General features: G+C 39.0%; 1 protein-coding gene across 2 annotated transcripts in view; it reads right to left on the bottom strand.

The window, feature by feature from the left end:
* Window positions 1–9,099: 9,099 nt before the first annotated feature.
* The window catches only part of PACSIN1 (protein kinase C and casein kinase substrate in neurons 1), a 1,250,130-nt gene continuing 1,234,639 nt past the window's right edge, over window positions 9,100–24,590 (bottom strand). For both annotated transcript variants that reach the window (XM_044076554.1, XM_044076555.1), the window contains exon 10: window positions 9,100–9,671. In XM_044076554.1, coding sequence (XP_043932489.1) covers window positions 9,562–9,671 — 110 coding nt within the window. In that variant the 3' untranslated portion in view covers window positions 9,100–9,561. The remainder of the gene's footprint in view (window positions 9,672–24,590) is intronic.

Raw genomic sequence — 24,590 nt, 5'->3', positions numbered from 1 at the left:
GTGACATCACCAGTCTGTTGTTGATATAACAAATGTGATGTCATCACAGTCACTGCAGCATCACCTCAGGTAGGGACAAGGTTACATATACAGATAAAAATATTAAGTGGAAACATATTTTAAAGCATATTACATCAGTAACAAATTAATGGGAAAATAAAAATAATGCCTACAAAATTAGCTGATCTGTGCCCACACAAAATTTTAGTAATGGTTTTAAGTAGGTGCTACAAACCCTTTAAAAATCATACCACTTCAGTAAATACATATATTATTTTAAGAGTGAGTATGACAAGCAACTTTGAGAAACATATATTGAGAATTGTATTTCACAGCTCAATACAAAGCACTCCTAGGTTATGCAGTCTACAGAAAAGGGAAATTCTAGAACTACCTCTAGTTAAATGAAAGAATGAAGGTTGACATACCAGAGTATTTAGAGTATCCCATGGATGTACCATCTGGTATGGATTTAATTTGACTTGCTTGAGGTATATTTGCTTGCATGATGTGTCATTTGGTTAAGATGTCATTGCTTGCTTCTTATAGCAGCAATGTCTTTAGCTCAAAACAACAATATCAAAGGGTAGCGAAGACAGACGCACTATTATTGTCACATTCTAAGAATAATTGCTGTTTCTTCAACTTGGAGCAATCTCAGTGTGAGAATATTTAACTATGGTGAAGTATTAGGCAATGAAGGGGAGGCATCCTCCTGCTGAAATGCTTATTTTGAAGATCCATCCATCCATCCATCCATCCATCCATCCATCCATCCATCCATCCATCCAACCATCCATCCATCCATCCATCCATCCATCCATCCATCCATCCATCCATTCACAACCCCTTTTCCCAGTTAATTGTTTATTTGGAAGATTTTATTTAATCATTAGGAAGTATGTAAACTTGTGTTACTTCTGAACCCCTCCCATATCTGTTTGGGAGTTATATAAAACTTAACTATTGTTGTTTTTTCAGAAATGCATGAGCTGCTATGTTTACAGTTCATGCATTTCAAGGAAACAGTGTAAGTCCCTGGTATTCTTTGCAGCTCTGACATATTTTGTGGCCAAAGTGTGAGCTAGAAATCAACCAGATATAATAAGGTTAGTGTTCAGCTGAGGAAAAGAGAATGCAAGCACTCAGTTATAGAAGAGGGAATAACAAATTACAGCTATGCATGGCAGTAGGGAGATGTACAGTGTTGAATGGTGGTCGATTCTCTACATACCAGTCAACAGCAGATATCAGGTGCAGAACAAATGAACTCAGCTGTGGAACAACAAATGGTATGGTTCAGCTGTGTCAGACTGAATGGTAACATGCCACAAAAAAAAAGTGAAAGACTACAGTCAGAGAATAACAGTGCATTACTAATACTTTCTTTAAAAGATCAGTTTAGTGATCAGTCATTGCAGTGCCATACAAAATGCAAACATAAACTCACCTTGTTCTATTAATCTGGCCGCAAACTCTAACAAAACAAAGGATTTACACTAGTAATGTGCTCAGCAACATATTGTCCAATGTGTGAGGGCCCTCGATTTATATATCATTCATGAGATGTTTCAGAGAATGTAGAATGCAGATCAAAGTGAAGCAGGATAACTTAAATAAATATTAGAAGTTCTAACTTGAAAGAATATCTTTCACTCACAACTTAATGTGACAAATATAATCTGGATAATCTGGCAGAGTTCTCCTTAATTAAAAGAAATGGATCAGAACTGTTTATCTACAACTATTCATTGTAGGGTTCATACATTTATAGCTATTCTAACTACAGTATTATTTTTTTCAAGATCACTACAAGAACTCAGAAAACATAAAAATATATTGGTTATCTCAAGAAAGCATAACAAAAACCTGAAATATTGAACATGGTGCATGCAACTCCTGAGCTGAATATTAATATCAGAAACATTTAAGGATTAGGAATTGTATCAACATGTGTTACTTCTTAAGTCCCCCCAGCAAGTCCTTATTTTTACGCAAAAGAAAGGGTAAGTATTGTTCTTTAAATGAGCAGTGCAACTGAAATATATTATGCTGTACATAGCATACATCTACAGGAGTTCTGAGTATGTTTCCAGAACACTCTTTGGGGTCAAAGTTCAATTCCAAGGCTCAACAGAGTGCAGCTCATGAATGCCCTTGTCAAATAACGCTGGTGTACTTCTAGATTCCCTCACTACCAGCACTGATCACCGTTTGGCAGGACAGGTGCACAAAAGCTTCAGGTTATAAGACTGTGTTATACCTGTACTCGCTCATCTCTCTTTCTTCCCTCAAAGGAAGTATCACAAGTTTTGAGTGTGTAACAGGAAATGGCTATCATTGAAATTACTTTTTCATTTATAAATATTCCAAGAGACCACTGAAAAGCACTATATGTAACAGAAATTTCCTTTGCCCCGGTTTAGTAAATTGTACAATATACTTTTTTTAGTAAAAATCACCAGTTAGCTACAAACAAACAAATACAAAGTGTACCTAACATTCTTAAATTTGAGACAGGATTTCTGCAACAATTGCTGAGCTTGTGATATTTTAAAGCAGGATATTTACTTTCATGAATGTTTTATATTCTCTGAATGAATAATAAATCCTTGCAGTTCCTCTTCAAATGTGCTGACAGACTCCAGTCCAGACTCCAGTCCTGTGTTTGATTCAGTGAGAAACACAACACATTCAGAAGTATGGCGATAACCATGTTGTGTTTGGTTCATGCCTTCAGTGATAATCATGCTTCATAGGTGGACAGTTCAAATGTAACTTAAATGTGGTACTGAATTTGCAAAGATTCACTGTCAGAATTAAATAATTTAAATGTGGGATTTAAACTGAAAAGAAAGCAAAAGCCAATTTACCTGTTGAATTTAAACACTTTTTTCTCTCATGTAAATTTTCTTTGGCTCTAAGTTCCATGCAATTTCTATCCAGCCAGCTAGCAGGCAGGAATAGGATATTTAATTAACTGAATGCCTAGACATATGTATGAGTTAACCAACTGTGTTTTTCTCCTGTGTATAGCAGACATGCATTTTTCTTCAAAACGTTGTAGAAAAACTTACATTTATTAAGGCTACAAAATTTTAGATTCTGCCAAACTTATCTGGCAAAATGCAAAACACATCTTAAAATTCTTTTACTAAAATGTAATAATGGTATTGTTAAAATCCGAAGAAAGCTGGTATAGTACTATGTCTTTCAATTCTATACGAGTCACTGTTATCAACCGACAGAATGCACCCCACTCAAATCTACATATGGCTTCACTCTTCGGTCTGAAACCTTACATTACAGGTGCCACAATGGCACCATTTTACATTTCCTTCTTACAATCTAACAGCAGCACTTTTACCCACATTCAGATATTTTGGGAGAAAGCTCCTGAAATCCAAACTGATGGTTTTGGAACATTTTGCTTGTTCACAGAGCTGCATGAAGTGATACCCTTACAAATACAGATATACTGTATGTTCCATACAAAAAAGTCTTTTACAACACTTATGACAGATTGTTATGCTACACTTCTGATTCACACATGACTCACGACTGATTGCCAAAAACAGTTTAAGAGTTGCAAAGCAATACATGACACATTTTGAGAAACAAGGCAAAAAACAGCAGCCCTTTTTTGAGTTTAACAACTTCAGAGAATTTGCTATGAAAAACACAGACTTTGGGTGTGCATTTCTGCATACCTAGCTCTGTCCTATTCAGAATGAGTTCAAACTTGGTTCAGAACAAGTTCAGCCTTGGTTCTGAATGGCCTGCTCAGTCTTAGTTCAAAAACTTAAGCAAAGTAAATAACAGCAAATGGAAGGGTGAAAGCATTCTTACATCAAAAGTGATGGCATCTGTTAAAGTAGGGCTCAGGGCACAACAACTGGAGTTCTGTTCAAACAGTAAGTTAACGGGTACTGTTTTGCTATTATCCTTATTAAAACCACATATTAGTAAATAGTTATGCTTTGATTGTTTTTTTTTAATTTGAACAAATTTTTTATACATTTTACACAAAAATCAAGCAAATACATCAGAATTTTTATGCATTAAAAGCCAGTACTTCCCTCTATGTGCACACGCACACAAATATATGCACTTCAATGAGCATTTCAGACTGAGTTTCTTAGGCAGTTAGATTCCTGGTATCCTCTGCATTGTGTAGCTCTATGATTCAAGTGTAAACAAACTTTCTACTGTTGTAGGAAACGTCACATCTTGTCTGAATACAACGCAGTCTTCTTCCTTATATGTAGCCTGATTCTTCTTCTGTTAACATCCCGTCCAAGAAATGGACCTGGCATTTAACAGACTTGACATAAAAACAAAAACAAAATGCACTATGGGGAGTTGTGGATGGTACCGGAAAGTAATCACGTTGATCCATGACCAGCAAACATATGAAAAATCACGTACAGTATATATATATATATATATATATATATATATATATATATATATATACATATATATATATATATATATATATATATATATATATATATATATACACATACATGTGTGTGTGTGTGTGTGTGTGTGTGTGTGCATACATATCTATACATACATATCTAACATCCAGTAAACAGCAAGCAGTGGTGCAAGGTTTTCTATAAATAACACATCTATTAGATGCATCACACTTTAGTATTGAGCTTGCATGGCTTGTTGACAGTTGGTTTTATAAACACTTTTGTTGAACTGATAGAGGTTGCATTAACAAGCAGTTCTGGAAACTACGTTATCATTTTGTGCTGTACCACCATAATGTGAAATGCAAAATCAGAACACTAGAACTCCCTCTGTGGACCTTAGCACATATGAAATGACACTGTACCACCATAATGTGAAATGCAAAATCAGAACACTAGAACTCCCTCTGTGGACCTTAGCACATATGAAATGACAGAGCCTGCACCACGTATGAGGAAAGCCGTGCTTAGCTCTTCTCCATCCCACTGGAAGTATACAGTACCAATGTCAGGTGTGCAAAGCACAGGTAGAACAGGTGGGACAGAAGCAGTCCTGCAGCAATGGAAGTGACTCTTGTAGCAAAGATCAGTTTACTACGATTAATGTTTTTTTTATATACATTTGTTAACCAGGTAAGCCCACTGGATGCACATGCCCATTTTTAGGGGTAACCCAGGAGCACTTGCTGGTTAAGTGACTTTCTCATAGTTGCAAAGTAGAGGAACAGAGTAGGAATGAAATAAACCATGTACTTTAGAGCTCTTTGCTGTTTTTAATATGTGAAACATGCAGAGGTGATGCTCTTCAGCATATTCTGCTTGTTTTTTTACAATTGTTTTTAGAGGGAGCTGCACCTAACCCGAGCACCATTACTCATGGCAGACAGCATACCTAACCAGAGATATTATATCTGTTATTGTTCCGAATGTGTAAGCCCGTAACTTAACTCATACTGGCTTACACTGCACTTTTACATTCTGTAGACAGATGTCCTTTCTGGGCAGAAATGTACGCAGAATATGTTTGGGTTGTGTCAGCATGGGAAATTCAGAAACAGCACCCTTTTCTAATAGGTACTTTACCGTCTGAATGAAAGTGAAAATTCCTACATACAGTAATAAAGGACTGTGGGCAAGCCTCTGTAGCAGGTGACATAGCCCTTTTTTCTAAAATCCATTTTTACTAAGGAATAATGCTCCTAAACACAATACATTTCTCTCTTAATTAGATCCAGGCAACCCCTTAGTGTGTATAATGCCACAAAATATACTCCAGGAAAATGTGTTAGACACACACACACATACACACACACACACACACACACACACACACACACACACACACACACACACACACACACACACACACACACACACACACACACACACACACACACACACACACACACACACAATATTATAACACAGATTTCCAGGAGTTACTGTTATTTGGTCTAACATTGCCATTAAAGTTGCATATAAACATAATCACTCTCCCTAAGGTGAAGATACTTCACCTGTCTGAACATACCCTCTCACCTGACGGTTTTATTTAATAACACGCCAGAATGTTTCCATGCCAGCATGATATGCAGGATGAGGCAAAGAACTGAAATAAAAAGTACTAACAATCAGCTAGAGGCCGAGAAAGGTAGGAGACTGTGACGTGTTTATCTAAATGTTAACAATTAGAAAGGAAACACCAAAACTAAACTTACACAGGGAATAGCATATGACAGGTAAGAAAAAAATGACTCTAGGGTGTTATGATAGCTAGGTGCTTAACATATTTACTGTTATCAATCAGGAATAAATAACCACTCATAGTAATGGTAGGAGGAATCTCGCACTACGGCAGGGACCTTCTCTCAGATCCCCCAGTGTCACTGCACTAATCTCAAGTCTCTACTATTCTGCCAATATAAAACATGTCAGAGGCCATCAATAGCAGGACACTACAAAGATGCCATAGTTAGGCTGCAGAACTACCAGGGAGTAGAGGCAGCAAATGTGGTCAAGTTCCCGAATAGTGGACTACACCACATGATCCACAGCAGTAGGAAAGAAAGTAGGCAGTGTGACACAGACACATCTAGACTTATCACTCCTTCCACGTAACACTTCTCCCCATCTTCTTCAAAGGCAAGGTTCCACTAACTGCTTTCCAGGTCTTGGCCTAATCCATACATCTGCAGCTTCTGGACTTCATGTAACAAGTAAAAGCCATGAGAGGGAACAGTAGTTAGTTTTACTTTGTTTGTAAAATATGATTCAACAAACATGGCTCAGGAGCTAAGTCAAAATAAGTTAGAGAACAAAAACAAAATATCAGTCATGTGATACATGGAATTTTATGGACCCACATGGAAATTATGGAATTTGTACTCCTGATGCCCCTCACCTTAATGCACATTTTAAATTATTTTTTGTCCTTTATCTTTCACTTCTCATTTCCTTCTATTGCATGAAAGAAAACATTACCTCAATCCTTTCAGAGGCATATCATTATTTTCCTATTAACATGAGTATTTATTTTTGCTATGGAAGAAAGACAAAACAGTAGTTATTTTTACCTCAGAAAAGTGGTCAAAAGAAGTATCATGTTACAGCTACAGCTCAAATGGCAGAGGTTAATAACTGCTGTTTTACCTTCCATAGAAAGTATATATTTAGGAACTAACAAAATGTTTCAGCCAACACAGAAAAATGCAACAAAGGAGGGATTCTTGTACTTACTTCTACTGTATCCAGAAACATTCCAGTGGCTGTGAAGAACAACAGAATCACCAGCTGCAGTAAACATGGAGGTCACCACCAGAATCACTAAGGACAGCACCCTTACCATTTCCAAAGCTGTAATAACTGTTAGCCCAAGTTGCTAGGGGAACAGCACTGGTACATTTGATGTCACCTGAATAGTAGAAAAGTGAACACTTGAGGTTGCTCTGCTGTGGTGTACTGTAGTGTATAGTGTACTTGTGTTTGCTGAAAAATGGTAGCAGAATGTCCGTGTCATCAAGGAGTGATTGAACTGTGCCTGCTAACTGTCACAGCAAAATAAGAGTAATAGCTATGTGAGCTGTCTCCCAGTGAAAGGGAAATAAGCACAACCCTTATTCTGGGAAAACTCCCTGCTGCTGTGTTCAGAATCTTAAAAATTGACAAGGATCACAACCCTATCAGAGAAAGAACCCTTCTTTAACTCCCTATGAGAAGGACAGAGCACAAGTGTTGTGTGGCCTCCCGTGAAAGCTTAAAGAGTTTGTGATACAACAACAACCTTGCTTTTTGGGAAAAATGTACAACAGTGAAACTCAGATGTGGACATGTACCAGGAGGTCAAGCCAGGCTAACATGCATTTAGTGAATTACAGTGTAAGAAAATGTAAAAGGAATACATTACTTACCTCTGTCACCAAAATAGGCAGGCTGAGGTTCAGAAAAACGTTTACTTAGCTGCAGGTGCAATTCTTGAAAGTAATAATGGTTCACTGCAATTCAGAACATAAAGACTGGACTAAGTATAAACAATTTGCAAAGTGCAAACTGCTTGGGCTTTTTGTGAGGGCCACGTCATCTACCTAATTAATAAAACTTTATTTTCTCCCTTTGTGCAGTGCTGAACTGTGGATAACAGTCAATACTTTGTGATAAGATGTCTAATGCTCCATTTCAGTTCAGTGCACAAGTGCATGGGAGGAGTTTAAAGCTGATATTATAAATGCCCCATATGCAAGTTATGGAAAACATTTGTTGGTATTTTGTAACTTAGCATTTATTTTAAATTTGCTCTCCCACCTTAGCCATATGCTGAGGTAGTCCTGTGGCCACATGCCCAACTTGATAGGACTTCAGTATCAAATTGCTACAATTGACTGCAGGAGGCAACAGCAGTATTCTCCTAAGTTAGTCTGCAGCTAAGTGCAGCTTGCCAAACAGTTTTACTAATTATTGATGAGGACCCAGTCCAAAGTCCTTTTTGGGAATCACTCTCAGCATTCTGGTACAGTACTCATCTCTGCTGAGCTGCAATGGTAAGTTTCTAAACATTACCCACAAAATTCCCTAACAATGATCAGCTGAACTGTGTCACAAAACAAGCTCTCTACTGCTGATGTCCTAGTGATGTCCATGCAGGCAAGCAGCAAAAACTCAGTCAAATCACGGCCTTGTTTTCATGCACATGTATTTAGCAATAATAAGGGAATAAACTCTAACTGGAATATTTTCCAGAGAGTTCTCTGTATGGAAGATCATGCCAAAAAGCACATTTTCAAACATTTTTTAAGTGGTATTAACAGAGAATTAAGCATTGAAAATCAGTTTAGATTGTAAAAACTAAACTATATTCTTAAGTGCTGGACTTGCTTTGTAGTAGTCTAGAATATTGTGACATTTATATATATATATATATATATATATATATATATATATATATATATATATATATATATATATATATATATATATATATATATATATATATATATATTTATATATATACATATAATATGTGTAAAAGGTAAATAAAACAAGAGCTTCAGTTCATTTTAGTCCAAACCAGAATGCTACTAATGGTTACATAATAAATGGGTAATTACAAGTCTACTCCTTCTTCTGTGTTGATATTTTATAACATGGCTGGTCTTTTACAAGAATGCATACATCTTTTGGATACAAGTACTTTCTCCACAAGAATGCTAAATACATAACTTGAAATGTCTGTCGACAGACTTTCTATAATCTGAGTGATATTTACACTTCCTTTAATTGTACTTAAAATCATAACATTTAATTATATTTATTCCTTTTCACAGAGTAATACAAATAAATATTACGCCTTACTGGGAAAATATTCTACCGATGAATGATGTCTGTGTAACAATAATTAAATAAAAAAATATATATCCCCTGAAATATCTGTGCACAACTGTTGTGGCAAAAAGTTTGGTAAAACCATCAAAAGCAAAAGTGCTGGAAAAAAAAGGTTTACTCCTCTTGCTGTACCCCACTGTAGGGTGGATATAACATATGCATGACTGACTCAGTGATAGCTGAACTGGGGAGAATCGTTTATTTAGACGGCCTCAACATAATTGGCTGGGTACAAGCCAAGTTGCCCACTGTCTAGACGACCTTTGCACCAGCCTTGTTCATCTTCATCTTCTAGCTTTGTCAACTCTTCACCTGCAATCAAAGCAAACATATATCGACAGTTAGGAAGGAAGCAGACAGAAAAGATAAATTTAGGAGCGGGGAGAGAAATTAAACTTTAAAATTAAGAACTACATCGTGTTTCAGATCAAGATACTTACCTGTTATCAGCAGCAGAAATGCAAAAACTTTACTGAACACACCCAGTCTTTCTTTCCTTTTTTTAATCACTGTGTTTCATGCAGTCTGTCTTCCTTTCAAGTATTCCTTACCCACATCCAGGAAAGGTTCAGGGATACTGCTCTGTATGAACAAATACTGGCATCTACCTCCCTCCTGACTGCACAGCATATTCACAGATGCTTTGTTTGCTGAAGCAGTCAATACTATCATCACGTGTACCCCTTCCACTTAAAATATTTCTGTTGCACCTCTTTCTCCTTCGGTAAAGGAGGAAATGGGATCTGGATAACCAGTTACTTAATCTTCCCCCGCAGGGTTTTTCATACTGACCCTTAAATATTTGGACAATTAACAGTCTATTACTAATCTAATAAAATCAGGCTGGTCAAAGCATATTACACAAATACAAAAAAATGACAGGCATTACAAATCTAGTGTAATTAGTGGGAATTCCACAGAATGAAGGCAAGATTCAGAAAACCGTGTATTTAGTTGTGAAGAATTTTTGTGGCTAATCGCAAGATCTAATGGTTGGCTGCAATTCAAGAAAATACAGGAGTTCAATGCAAGCATCTGTGGCACAGAATAAGTTGTTTCCAACTAAGTGTTTGAGGCAGTACAAAAGGTGTGATAAAAACTGATGTCTGACACTCAGCTACAGGTGTGGCTTCTCTGCAGCTCTGAGTTGCACATTAAGATTCCCCAGTGACCAGTAAAACATTTTTGGGCAAAGACTGCAAGATCTACTGGCTTTTTGCAGTTACTGCAAGCTTAGCCACTTCACCTTTCTCCTTTTTGCTTTCTTTATGTTTTTTATTAATAAAATGCCTTACCCTACAGTAAAATGAACTCCTGAGTGCTGCACACCTCTAACTTGTCATGCTTGGTGCACGTCTTGCTGAGCAAGTGAGGCCTGTGCTAAGCCATCATTGTAGTTTTTAATGCAGTTCACTGACCTGAGGAATTCATTATTGATCAGGGCTCCATTTAGTTGCCTCTTTGTCAGTCACTCGTGGTCTGACACAAAGCTATAGCTTAGGCAAACCTTTCGCTGATGTCTAGCCCCGATCATCTAAATCTTCCCTGTGTCTCATAGGTTCAGAGGTTCATAGGTACTTACTAAGTTAGTGATCTGTGAGTCATTAGTAGAGTAGCCATGCATTCCCACTGAGTTTCTACCCTTAGTAGTTTAGTACCAAGGCCCCTGTATTTTGCATAACTCTTGTTCAACCTAATACTGTTTGAGAGCCCTTTGTACAGTAAGTATGAATTACCACAACTATGGAACACGTATTTAAATGATACCCCTGTCCATAAGGAACAAGGGTGCCAAACCAGGGGTAAAGTTGCAGTTCTCCATTCATGAATCCAGGTTGTGCTAGAGTAAAGTAACAGGCGTACTTAACTTCAGCTGGTGAGGAAGGTAGCCCCAGAAAATAAGTATTCTTTGAGACACATACGTCCCTTCAGCATGTTCTATTTAACTTACAATAGAGACTGAGGTCTCTAGAGTGGGATTTTCTGTCACTTTTGTACTAATATATGTGTAGAAGGTCTGCAAGGATACCGTTGGTGCAGGCTGTGTATATCAGGCAGAGAATCCCCCCTTAGAAGCCTGTAGGACACTGGGAAGAGGAACAGGGTTTTGAGGTGGTCAGAGTAGCTTTTGTGATTTAGTCCTTTGATTTTTCTGATGAGAAAGTGTTGTGGTTGCTCGAGTTAAGTTGGGTGCATGCTGAATGGGGCATTTTATTCAATGACTGGCATAAGGAGTGCAGGTGAATGATCACCTCCCTAGATTTGGATGCCATACCATTGGTGATAAGTTGTATTATAAAGCAAATGACAGCTCACTGCCCACATATGTTCCCAAGTCCCTTGATAATGGGTCACTTTTCAGGGGAGTGTTGTTGATGTGATTGCTGCAGGGAACATCTTGCTTGCTGAAGGATACAATTACATACTTTTTGGTGTTTATTTTTAGGCCATGGTTTTGATACCAGCCATTTGTTTGCGACATACTTTTCTGAAGGATGTGGGTGTTTTCTGAAGAGTTTATGTTGGCTCTGAGTTTACAGTTCTTAGCAAACTGTCAGACATAAGCCCTCGACATTTGACCTGACCTCTGAGAAGTAGATGCCAAAATGGAGAGGCCTGAGGACTCAGTCTTGGGGTACGCTGCTAGTCACATGTCTCTTGATAGAGATTGATGCCCCACCTTTGTGAAAGTGGCTCACTGCTACAGTCCTTCACATACTTGGTACAAACCCTCTATAGGGGGTCTGACAAGTCATGCTTCAGGCTGACAAATAGAACAGGCATCCTGATGTTTTATCTGACTCCCACAAAAGCAGTATTCCTGGACTTAGATAGTGCACTTAGGACTTATTCTTGGGGGATTTGAGGGGGAGGTGTGGAAACTGACAAGAGGTCCAGGAAGGGGGAGAGGAGGTGAATTTAGAGCTAAACTTATCAGCTTATAGATTGGCTATGTCTTCAGGCTTAGAGTATGTGACATTGTTTATGATTAGCTCTGTTCAACTTTATACATTATTTCTGACGTTTCCGCCACAGTTAAAATTTCTGAATGTATCCCAACATTAGTAACTACACATTTTTCTCAGCTTACCATAAATCCTGGTCCAGGATAGACTTCTTTTTAATATCAACAATTTTTGCTTCTTATGAAATAATATATAGCAGTGACCCCAGAACTATTTCTGACCATGCAAAAATTAACCTACACCTAAATATCTGTAAACATAACCATGAGAATCTCATCCCTACAAACTGGTCCCTTAATCCAAACCTCCTGAACAACATGACTCTCCATAGAGAAATTCAAGAGTTCCTGTCACAGACAATTACCTCCTTTGAAATGTCTGATATACCTCTAGATGTTCAATGGGCGGCTGCCAAAGCTACCTTAAGAGGTACCCTTATCCAAAAATCCTCTCTAATTAAAAAACAATCTAAATCCCGCACTATGGTGCTAGAAACAGAACTAAAAAAAATAGAATCAGAACTCCAAACCAAGTTCTCTCCTGACATTGAGAAACAAATATCCACCATTCAAAAACAACTTCACGAATTACACCTAAGTCATTACTCACTTATGGAATCCACACTTATCCATAAGTATGCCGAATGGGCGCCTCGAAGATCCTGGCTAGGATTATAAACATCAGACCCCCACCTACTACAATAAAACATATTATTCATAAGGGTCGCTTCTATTTCACAGATAAGGAAATCATCTAGGTCTTTCAGGAAGTATACGAGGAAATTTATGGACCCCAAACACTTGAATCAGAAGGCCTACAGGACTCTTTCCTAAATGAATTACAATTTCCAACAGTAAGTGATACTCACATTAAATTACTTAAGGCACCTATAACCAGGAATGAAATCTTGTTGGCCATAAACAAACTGAAACCAGACAAAGCCCCAGGACCAGATGGTTATATGTCAGAATTCTACAAGTCCTTTAAGCAAATGCTTGCCTCCATACTACTTAAAGTTTATAATCACATTATTCAGTTTGATATATCCGATCTTTATTTCAACAACTCCAAGTCCATTTTTATACCAAAATCAAATGACAATAACCTCAGCACAAATGACTACCATCCAATTGCCTTAATTAACATTGACATAAAGATTCTATCATCTATCTTAGCAAATAGACTAAAAAGAGTATTGCCACATATTATATCTCATGACAAGCTGAGTTTCATGAACAACAGGCATGTTTGGGATAATACTCTAACCATTGAAGCCATAACCTATATAACAAAATTCAACAAATCCCCCAAATATGCATTATCTGTCGATGCCCAAAAAGCTTTTGATCGGGTAAACTTAAACTTCCTCTTTAAAACCTTGAAACACTTCTCCATCCCTGATGAATTTATCAAAATGGTTACAACCCTTTACATTAAGGCCTCCACTACCCTCAATATAAACAAAAAAAACTCCAAACCAATTCAGATTATAAACGGTACAAGACAGGGTTGTCCACTCTCACCCTACCTATTTAATATCTATCTTGAAGTATTATTGCTAAAACTAAGTCAGAAGACATTCCACCGTTCAATCTACTTATATAAAATGCAAGTGAAATATAGCGCCTTTGCAGACGATTTAAACATCTATTTAGAACTTCCCTCAATGGAACTTGAGAAAATTCTAAGTTCAATAGACACATTTTCAAAAATCTCAAATTACGCCATTAATCTTAACAAATCAATAATCTTCCTGCTAATCCCCCTTGGTCACAATGAATTCTTTATACCAGAAACAACAATCAAAGTTAATTATTCCCTAAAACATTTGGGTATAACCTTTGCTCACCCTCAGCAAGAGCTAATCAATGGTAATTTGTACAAAACATGGTCTAAAGTCATTGAAGATCTCACAAGATGGAAGAGTCTAAACCTATCCCTCCTCTCAAAAGTAGCTATTATAAAAATGAATATTCTCCCCAAACTTCTTTTTCACTTATTCACCCTTAACCAAAACATTCCAAACACTTTTTTTCTCGAAAATAAATGCTAAACTGGGGAAATTTATTTGGCACCCTAAAAATGTTAGAATCAGCTACATCAAACTTACACTTCCCAAAGATAGAAGAAGTTTGGCCCTACCAGACTTTCTAGCATATTACCATGTAATAAACACCAGTCGCACTGTACACATTGCTAACTTCCAACAATCAAACAAGGACTGGAACCCCTTATGGATAAGAATTTACAATGCTCATATAAAGGCGTCCAACCTCACTCCTAGAGCAATTATCTTTCTTAACACTAAAACTCTCAAAGAACATAAAATTCATCCTTTATTAATAATGGGTTCCAAAAACTGATAACATCCCTTGGTTTGCGACACTCTCTAACGATGGCCCAACCAATCCATCTTAATCCAAATTTTAAATTGGGTAACAGCATGCTAAATCTTGATAGTTACCCACTTATTAGGAACTGTACAGTTTGGGACTTCTATACAAAGACTTACCATTTAATGACATCATATCCTCTTTGGCAGTCAATAAAAAATACTATATAATCATTAAACAAATACTATACCTAATATCTTTGGCCACCGACACACCGACATGATGTCAGTCCCCCCACCCACCCCGGAAAACCAACTTTACCAGACACTAATAACCCAACTTCTATCAAGGACTAAAATGCTTTCCAATGTCTATAGACTAGTAACAAAAATAAAACACCAAGACAATATATTATTCTCCAAGTACTGGGATGGACAAAACAGGGAAATTACACTTAGCCAAAAACTCGATGCACTTGATGTAGCAATAAAATTAACCCCCTTCAAAAAACTAATCTATACCCAGCTCATGATAAACAATAACGCCTATCACACACCATCATTCCTAAATAAAATTAACCCAAACAACTCACCTATATGCTCAACATGCCCTAATTCAGTGGCAGACATACTCCACATTTTCTGGTCCTGTAAAAACGTGTACAAATTTTGGTGCTCCCTAAGAGCACGACTGGAGAAAATGGGATACATGAAGTTGACCCTATCCTGGGAAATGGGATACATGAAGTCGACCCTATCCTGGGAAATGGGATACATGAAGTCAACAAATGGGATACATGAAGTCGACCCTATCCTGGGAAATGGGATACATGACGTCGACCCTATCCTGGGAAATGGGATACATGAAGTCAACAAATGGGATACATGATGTCAACCCTATCCTGGGAAATGGGATACATGAAGTTGACCCTATCCTGGGAAATGGGATACATGATGTCGACCCTATCCTGGGAAATGGGATACATGACGTCAACTCTATCCTGGGAAATGGGATATATGACGTCGACCCTATCCTGGGAAATGGGATACATGATGTCGCACCTATCCTGGGAAACGGGATACATGACGTCGACCCTATCCTGGGAAATGGGATACATGAAGTCGACCCTATCCTGGGAAATGGGATACATGATGTCGACCCTATCCTGGGGAATGGGATACATGACGTCGACCCTATCCTGGGAAATGGGATACATGACATCGACCCTATGCTGGGAAATGGGATATATGAAGTCGACTCTATCCTGGGAAATGGGATACATGAAGTCGACCCTATCCTGAGAAATGGGATACATGAAGTCAACTCTATCCTGGGAAATGGGATACATGAAGTCGACCCTGTCCTGGGAAATGGGATACATAAAGTCGACCCTATCCTGGGAAATGGGATGCATAAAGTCGACCCTATCCTGGAAAATGGGATATATGAAGTCAACTCTATCCTAGGAAATGGGATACATGAAGTCGACCCTAACCTGGGAAATGGGATACATGAAGTTGACCCTATCCTGGGAAATGGTGCTATTAAATATTTATCCACGTTCATTTAAATCTGAAACTAAACATTTTATCGTGACACTACATGCGCTTCTCAAAACTTACATTACTTTAAACTGGCTAGACGTATCCAAAGCGTCTTAGAATGACTTCCAGTCGATGGCTGTTAAATATGTTATGGCAAGTAAACTAAAGACAACAAGCAAAAAGAAAATAAGTTATTTTCAGAAATATTGGAATAACCTTCTAGATGCTCTTAATCAACATCATCCTTAGGTAGACCTCCATCCTCCCTTTTTTCCTTCGGGCCTCATCTTATCCCCCTCGTCTCTAATTCCCCTAGTTCATTTGGATTGTTAATTCTGTGGCAAATACTTTTCCTCTTTAATATCTACCTCCAACAGAACCCTTGAATGATCACAAACAATACAACCCCCCACGATATTTTTTCCTACCCTTGTGCAAGCACTAACATCTAGCTTCCTTATACTAACACCCATTCATTCAGTGACAGTCATGTGTATATATTGTATATAGTTAAATCAAATAGGTTTTAGGCGTACTGATACACCTCCACACACCTGCATAATAAATACTGTTCAATAAATATTGCTACCTCTCTGTCTGTTAATCTACTAATCACTTGTTTAATGAAAGTTAATATTTCTTTTTGTTATATAGGACTGATTGTACTTGTGCTTAAGCAGGTTGTATGAAGTATATTCACTTATTTGTTTTGAACCTATTTGCATTTTGTGACTTGTAATTGATTCTGTATTTGTGTCTTTAAAAATGCTAATAAAAATCAGATTGCAAAAATTTCTGAATGCATTTTACCTGGATTGCTATTTTTACCTTGTAATTAGCATTGGTTGAGTTAACAGGGTCTGAAGTTCTCTGTTAGCTTTGACAAGAGCTCTTTTGACATTTGCAGTATTAAAATTGTTTTTACGTGCAATCAGCTATTTTCTTAGGATCATAGGTTCATAGGTAGGTACTAGGCTATCGGCCTTGGGGCCTATATAAACCTAGCCAAAAAGGTTCCCTGGCTTTTGCCACCCAATAAAATTATTTTCCTGTGCCCCTGTCAAGCAGTGCCGCAGAAGTTATCCACGGGGTGAATTTTCTCTTTCCCATTCAGTCATCAAAGTTTTTCTTAAAGAGGGTCAATGAGGAGCTTTGCTTGACATGAATGGGTAGTTTGTTCCAGAGTATGGGAAGTCTCTGGGACAGGAATCTATCCCTCCAGCATGTTCTGTTTATTGTGCTGACAAGGTTTAGATCCCTAGAGTGTGTATCTCGGAGAGATTGGGATTTCTTTAAGTGTAGCTTGTCCAACAGCTCGGGGTTTGACATAGCTTTGTAGGTTAGGCAGAGAGTGCCTCTGAGTAGGCAATATGCGACGGAGTACAACTGTAGTTTTTTGAGATGGTCTGCATATGGCATCTGTTTGAGGCCAGTAATCCTCTTAGTGAGGTATTTCAGTGGCCTTTCCAACTGATGTAGGTGTCTTGTGAGATACATGCCAAACTGGGCATTGTACTCTATAATGGGTCTAATGAGGGATGAGTAGAGAGGAACAATAACCTCTTTTTTTTTCTAGAGGAGAACCCTTCTGTGATGAGGTGTGCCATGTAGAAGGATTTCCTGACAACTATGGCAATGTAGTTATCAAAGGAGAGACCACTGTTCACTTGTGTCCTGAGGTCTCTTATCACACTTTCAGTGTTTAGTGAGCTACTGCCTATGTGGTAGTTCATGGGTACCGAGTTTTTCCCAAAGGGGATGACAATGCACTTCTTGGCATTGAGCTTGAGATCATGACTTTGACACCAAGCATCTGTCTCTGTGAGGCCCTTTTGTAGAATGTCTACATCATTAGGTGATTCTATTATGACTTCCAGTTTGCAGTCATCTGCAAAATTTGTTAGCCAAAGACCTTCTGTGCTGGCCTGCACTTCAGAGAAGTAGATGCTGAACAGGCGAGGACCCAGGACCGAACCCCGTGGTACTCCACTCATCACTGGTCTGAAGTCGGACTTGGAGTTGGAGTTGGCTTTTACTGTGTGGGTTCTGTCAGTGAGCCAGTTGGCCACCCATCTTGTGACATAGGGATTTATGCCCAGTTTAGTCAGTTTATCTATAATTCCAGAGTGGGGGATGATATCAAAAGCCTTGGTGAGGCCCTCATCTACAGCTCTAGTGACTCCTTCAAAGAAGTCAATCAGGTTTAGTTGACATGATCTACCTTTTACAAACCCAAACTGAGTGGGGTCCAGGGTTTGGAGGTTACCTATGTCTTTGTTTATAAGCCCTAATAGGATACGTTCCATGGCCTTGCAGACCAGGTTTGCCAGGCTAATGGGGCGGTAGTTTCCAGGGTCTGTGGTGGCACCCCCTTTGTGGAGTGGGATAACCGTTGCTGTGTGCCATTCAGTAGGCACATAGCCTGAGGTGAGGCTATAATTGAACATGGCACTTAGGTGGGCTGCCAGTTCATTCTGTAGTTCATGCAGTACGCAGCCTGGGATGTTGTCTGGTCCCATGGATGCTGTGTTCTTGGCTTTGGAGAGTGCGGTCTTTACTTGTTCATCCATGATTACAGGGACTTTGCATTCTTTCGGTATTAAGATGGGCCATTTGTAGGGTGAGGGGGGGGGGCGGTAAAGTTAGCACTGAACCTATCTGCCAGGATGCTGGCAATATCAGTTGGTTCTGTATATTTAGTGCCATTGTGTTGTAGCTCAGAGAAGATATGAGTGTTGCCATTGAGATTCTTGACATAGCTGTAGAATGCTTTGTGGTTGTCTTTGGAATCAGTGGGGATTTTATTTTCATAACTGGCTTGGGAGGATTTTATGAGGGATCTCAGCTTCTTGCTGAGGCTGACCAGGTAGTTCATCCAGTCTTGGGATTTTACTCTTTTTTTGCAACAGCTTCTTTCTTCTGTTGTAGAGTTTGTTTATGGCAGGGGACCACCAGATTGGCTTCCTTTTTTTGGTGGATAGCGTCTTGCTTCTGTTGGGAATGGCACGATCCATGCACTCGTGTATGTGCTTATACAGTGCAGCTGTGTAAGATTCAGCAGTCGTTCCTCTACTTTCGGTCTGCATGGGTGTCGTGAAGTTTGCCACTTCTGTCTTAAGAAGCATGAAGTTGGCTTTGGAGTAGTTTTTGATGGTGGTTTCCTTAATGGCGGGGTGGGATATGGATGTCAAGGGTGATTAGCTTGTGGTCGGATCTGACCAGCAAGGAGTTGACCTCTGGCGTGGAACACCGGTTAACCATATTGGTAATGACCAGGTCCAGGATATTGCTGCCCCTGGTGAGGGTGTGGACAAGCTGATCCAAGGCATTGGAATTTATGAATTCTAGAAAATGTTGAGTGAATGAGTTGGTACATGAGTAGTTTTCCCAGCTGATGGTGGGGTAGTTGAAATCGCCCATAATTAAGGTATTGGGTTATACCTTAATATTTTCCAGTATCTTAAGAAATGAAGACTGGGAATCCTGGGGCATGGTGGGGGATCTGTAACAAGCTCCAATCTGGATTGCAGTCTTGCCCAGTGTTAGTTGCACTTGGATAATTTCACATGCATTATGTTGAGCAACTAGCCTGGAGCGTGAATATGGACACGCCTCCGCCTTTAGTGTTTTGGTCCAGGTTAGGTGGCCGAAAGGTGTGGTACGAATTCTCTGAAGCCTTGAACCAGGTCTCTGTCACTGCACAGATGTCAATGTTCCCCATTTTAAGGAGTGCCTCAAGTGAGTGCATTTTGAGGCTTACACTTCTAGCACTGAGTAACATTGCCCTCAGAGTTTGCTTGCCTGTACGTGTTACAGTGGTAAATTTAGTATTTGAACCTTGCCTAAAAAAGGCACTATAGGGGTGGCAAGAGCCTTAGCCAGTATCCAGAATCCCAGGGGCGACAGATGCAGGCCAACTCTGGCAAAGCATCGTGGTCTGTCGACCATGTTGTCCCAGGCAGACAGATACTGGATCCCCTTAGAATGACACCAGAAGCTTAGCCAATTGTTGAAGTCAATCATTTTGTCCTTGTGCTGTGGTATCATTCTGGCTGATGGCAGGATGCTACTCAGGGCTAGGGTCATACCTGCCTGGGCTACAAAATCCAAGAGCACCTCCATGTCTCTTTTCATGTAGTCCAGGGAGGTATGTCTCAGGTCATTCACACCAACATGGACAATGACAGTGTCATATTTGTACTTGTTGTGGAGTGACCTGTGTGCATGCATTACGTGGCGGATCCTGGCACCCGACAGGCAGCTGACAGTAACTTTCTCCTTGTTTAGCCTGGTGAGTGGAATATCAGTGTGCCTGACTATAGAGTCACCTATGACTAGTGTGTTGGGTATGTTGTTTTGCCTTATGGGCTGATGTTGAGTGGCACACTAATTTTGTAGGCTATGTGTCATTTGAGTAGTGTTGGGGATGGTGGTTGTCTGTGCTTCAGCTTGGGAGGTCTCTGTTGCTTGGGCAGATTTTTATTGAGAGCCTCCGTGAATGTGGGTGTGTGCTTTGTGTTTATATGTGTGGGTTTTGAAGGACTATGTGTTGTGTGTGGTGTGGTGTGGTGCAGGTGTTACCCTTCTCCTCTTGACTGTCTAGTCCAGTCTTGGCTGGAGACAGCTTGGCTTCCAGTTTGGCTAAATAAGTGCATCTCTCACAGGTTGTAGTGTTGGGTGGTAGGAGGAGAGGGTTGTCAGTGTACATGAGGCAATTGCTACATTACCCCAAGATGCCAGGATTCATCAGGTGGACAGGAGAAAACACTGGGAGTGGACCCATGGATATGCCTGGATAGGTGCTTATTAATTTAAGTACTAACAACTGTTTTCCTCTTGACAAGTGAAGAAAGTCGAGTGCTGTAGTAATTTGTAGTTTATTTAGTGCTTACAATGAGTTCTGAACAAGTGCTGAGCACAAGGAAACAGTTTTGAATGCTGAAACTAAAAAAACTGGCTAGTTTTAGCACAAATCCCAAGAAGAGAAGCAGGCCATGGCCTGTTTGGTGATCCACAGTCTTATCCCAGATGATGCCAAGGGTCTGCAGGCTTGTAGCCTTTTTCTGGTAATGCCTCAAATAGCAACCAGACCAATCAGGTATGTTAAGCACAGACACTCACTCTCCAATGAGAAAGAGTCAGGAATCAATGCACTCTGCTTTTACTCTCACAAGGATCAGAATATAAGCACAGATTTTAAGATGTCACCTATAAAGCAGTTATTAAGCTTTCTGGTGATCAGCAGTCTCCAGGAAATAATGTAACTGCACTCCTTCTCTCACCAGGAGAAAACAGAAGCACTAATCCCAAGATGACTACTGAGAGGCAGACTGTGGGCTCTACAATAACTGCTGGTCTTGCAATAGATGCTTAAAAGTAAGATGAAAAAATGGTTTATCCTAAACACTACAGTGTGCACTAGAGGAGTTAGATGTGAAAGTAGGTAACTTAAGTTTTACCTGTCTAAAAGTTAAGTTTTAGTGGAGAGTCACTATTTTTAAAACAGAAAGACAGATTGAAAGGGGGTGGTCACTTTTGTATTCTGGTACTATGGAATACAGTAGGATGGCCAATAAATTTAAATAGTTGGAGTGATTTCACAAAATGATAATTTTGTGCTTACTCACACCAGCCAGTAAAAGCAGAGAGGAAATGAGATATATGGTCAAATTAACATAAGGGGCATGCAACTAGAAAGACAGTGGTGTTTAAGAACACAACAGTAACCAGGTGGGAACAATTTCTGCCTGACTCACAAGAGACAGAGCTGTGGTCTCTTTTCAAGTTTTAGTATGCAGTTAAAAGCAGAATACAGGTAAAACACAGTGTAAAGAAAACAAATCACAGTATACAAAATAGAAAAAAGGCAATAAAGTAATACAAAACACAACAAATAAAAAGCAAACTAACCTTTCCCTCACAGCAAACTGTAGTAGAATCTGGGTGAGCTTTTCCAGTATTGTAGAGCCTGTTTATTTTAGGGTTCCACCGGGGGATCACTTTTAAACTTGGCATTGTATTTAGTTTGGTGGGAGACAAATGCTTCAATACAGTAATTGATGTGTTCTTAAAATTTGGAGTGGAAAGATACCACATTTGTAGTGGGGTCCTCTGGATGGAAGGGGAAAGTTAAATTTTGCCAGATTTCATTAGGGAACATTATCATCATTATGTGTATAAGTACAAAAAATAAAAAAACAATATTATCAGAGTTTACAAACTAGGATGTTGCCATCCATGTGAGGTGGCAGTGTATACTGAGGCAAAGCTCTTAGGTGTTGAGGAAGAAAAATAAAATGGTAAATAAAGCCTAAATTACAATGATAAGATAGATAGTGGTGAAAATTAAGTGTCTAGGGTTGTTATAGAAGGTCACTGGGTGGAACAGTCTAACTCTTTAGAAAAGTGCATTCCAGGCAACAGAGAGTGTGAAATTAAAAGCCTTGTTCCAAAAGAGTACAATACACTTTTTGGAACTACAGGTAGATATGTGTCTATGTACTACGTGGCATACAGGGTCACAGAGATGTAAAATCTTTGTAGGTATGCCTGGCCTTGTCCATGCAGGATTATACAGATCAAGGTCAGATACAGAGGATTGCTCTCCAATACTAGTAACCATTGCCAAGAATTTACTACAACACAAGGCAGTGAAAATGATGAAATTATTCCTAGAGCCCTAGTGTACAACATTCTGCAGTAAATGAACACACTAGATTAATGAGCCAAAGTCTTCATACAGTACATAGAGTCTGTCACTATGTAAAATCAGTTATTTTTTGAGGGGAACACCAGGGGAAATCCAGAAAACGAGGCCTTCAGAGTGAGTAGATTTACCTGGTTGACAACATTAAACTAGTTTAGACAGACATCTTGCCCTAGTGGATGAGATTATCTAGTTTACCTGCCCATTCTGTTAGGATCATTAACATTTTGTGGTGACAAAGTTAGTCAATATGAGTGATGGAAACTATCGTCTATGAAGGTCTCGACATTCAAGCAATGGCAGAAAAAATGTAACCTTTACATGGAAATGAGAAGACAGAAGAAGAAAGATGAAATGATGACAACTGAGTGCAATCTCTGCAGATTATAAAATACAGATTAATCTGAATGTGAAGGAAGTGTCGAGCACTTTCGGAGAAGGAAAGTTTGGAATGGAATACACTGATCGGCTGCAAGGATACACAAGAATATAACAAGTAGATGAAGCAGATGATATTGACTTTCTGCATGTGGTGGCCGTGATGCAGCTTAAACAGCATGTGGTCGAACTGCAGACCTGAATGCAGGAACTGGATGTTCACACAGTAAATGCAGACCAGTAACTGGCTGTGGCAGAAGATACGACAGACAGAAATAATCTGAGATTGACTAGAGTGTTAGCAAATCTTTAGCAACAGTAGGATGAAGTGGCTGGCTGCCTCGGGTGCAAGGTGTTATGGAACCTGACTGGCAATACAGAAGATGTATTAATTGGTTCCTGCAAGCACTGATGATAATTATTTAAAAAGCTGCAGCGGGGATCGTAGCTGCTTAAATGACAGTCACTCAGCATTTGTGTGTTAGAAACTGTAGCACGGTGTCAGAATATCTCTTTACTGGATTTTAACAATTTTTTTTAATACAGTTATCAAAGTTAGTACAGAGTTATGTAATTCTTTACTTAGCTTGAAGACCTTTTTAAGACAATATTATATCTTTTTGCCAGAACTTAGGAATGGTAAACAGGCATTTGATACAGAAATGAGGTATTATATACATGCATAATTAATATGAACAATTTTTTATATGGTCTTCAATTCTGAGAGGATTGGTTTTCTGGTCTTTGACTCTAACATGATTTTTTTAGGGTTTTCAGCTGTGAGGGAACTGTTTTATTTCCTCAAACTGCAGGAGGCACCAAATGCATTAATAAAGGTAGCCGAGGTGTACCATCACAATCATGCAATTTGCTGTAACTGATGGTCGTGTATGTGTGTGTTAGTGTATGTGTGGCAGGAGGCATTCATGCTTTTAACTGTCCCTGATGTTACACAATATCCCTGATTTTTTTTGTTTCATATTTTTGTTTGTTCTTAGTAAAGGGTGAGTTCCTAGTAAAGTTTGTGGGGTTTTTTTCTGGCAAATCAGTGATGGTTGCAGTCAGTATGGCATATATTTCAGTTGCAGACTTAATAGCCTTGAGGAAAAAGTATCCTCACGCAAAGCCTTGTATTTTAGTAACTTTAAGTATATAAAGCCAATAGCTGTCAAACAGCTGAGCTGTCCACTAACAGTCGTACAAGTGACAGTAATGTGTGTGTGTGTGTGTGTGTGTGTGTGTGTGTGTGTGTGTGTGTGTGTGTGTGTGTGTGTGTGTGTGTGTGTGAGTGTGTGTGTCCGTGT

This window comes from Protopterus annectens, chromosome 7.part0 (assembly GCF_019279795.1).
Source record: "Protopterus annectens isolate FY-2018-M chromosome 7.part0, PAN1.0, whole genome shotgun sequence".
NCBI lineage: Eukaryota > Metazoa > Chordata > Ceratodontiformes > Protopteridae > Protopterus > Protopterus annectens.
This window is presented reverse-complemented; position numbering and strand designations above follow the sequence as displayed.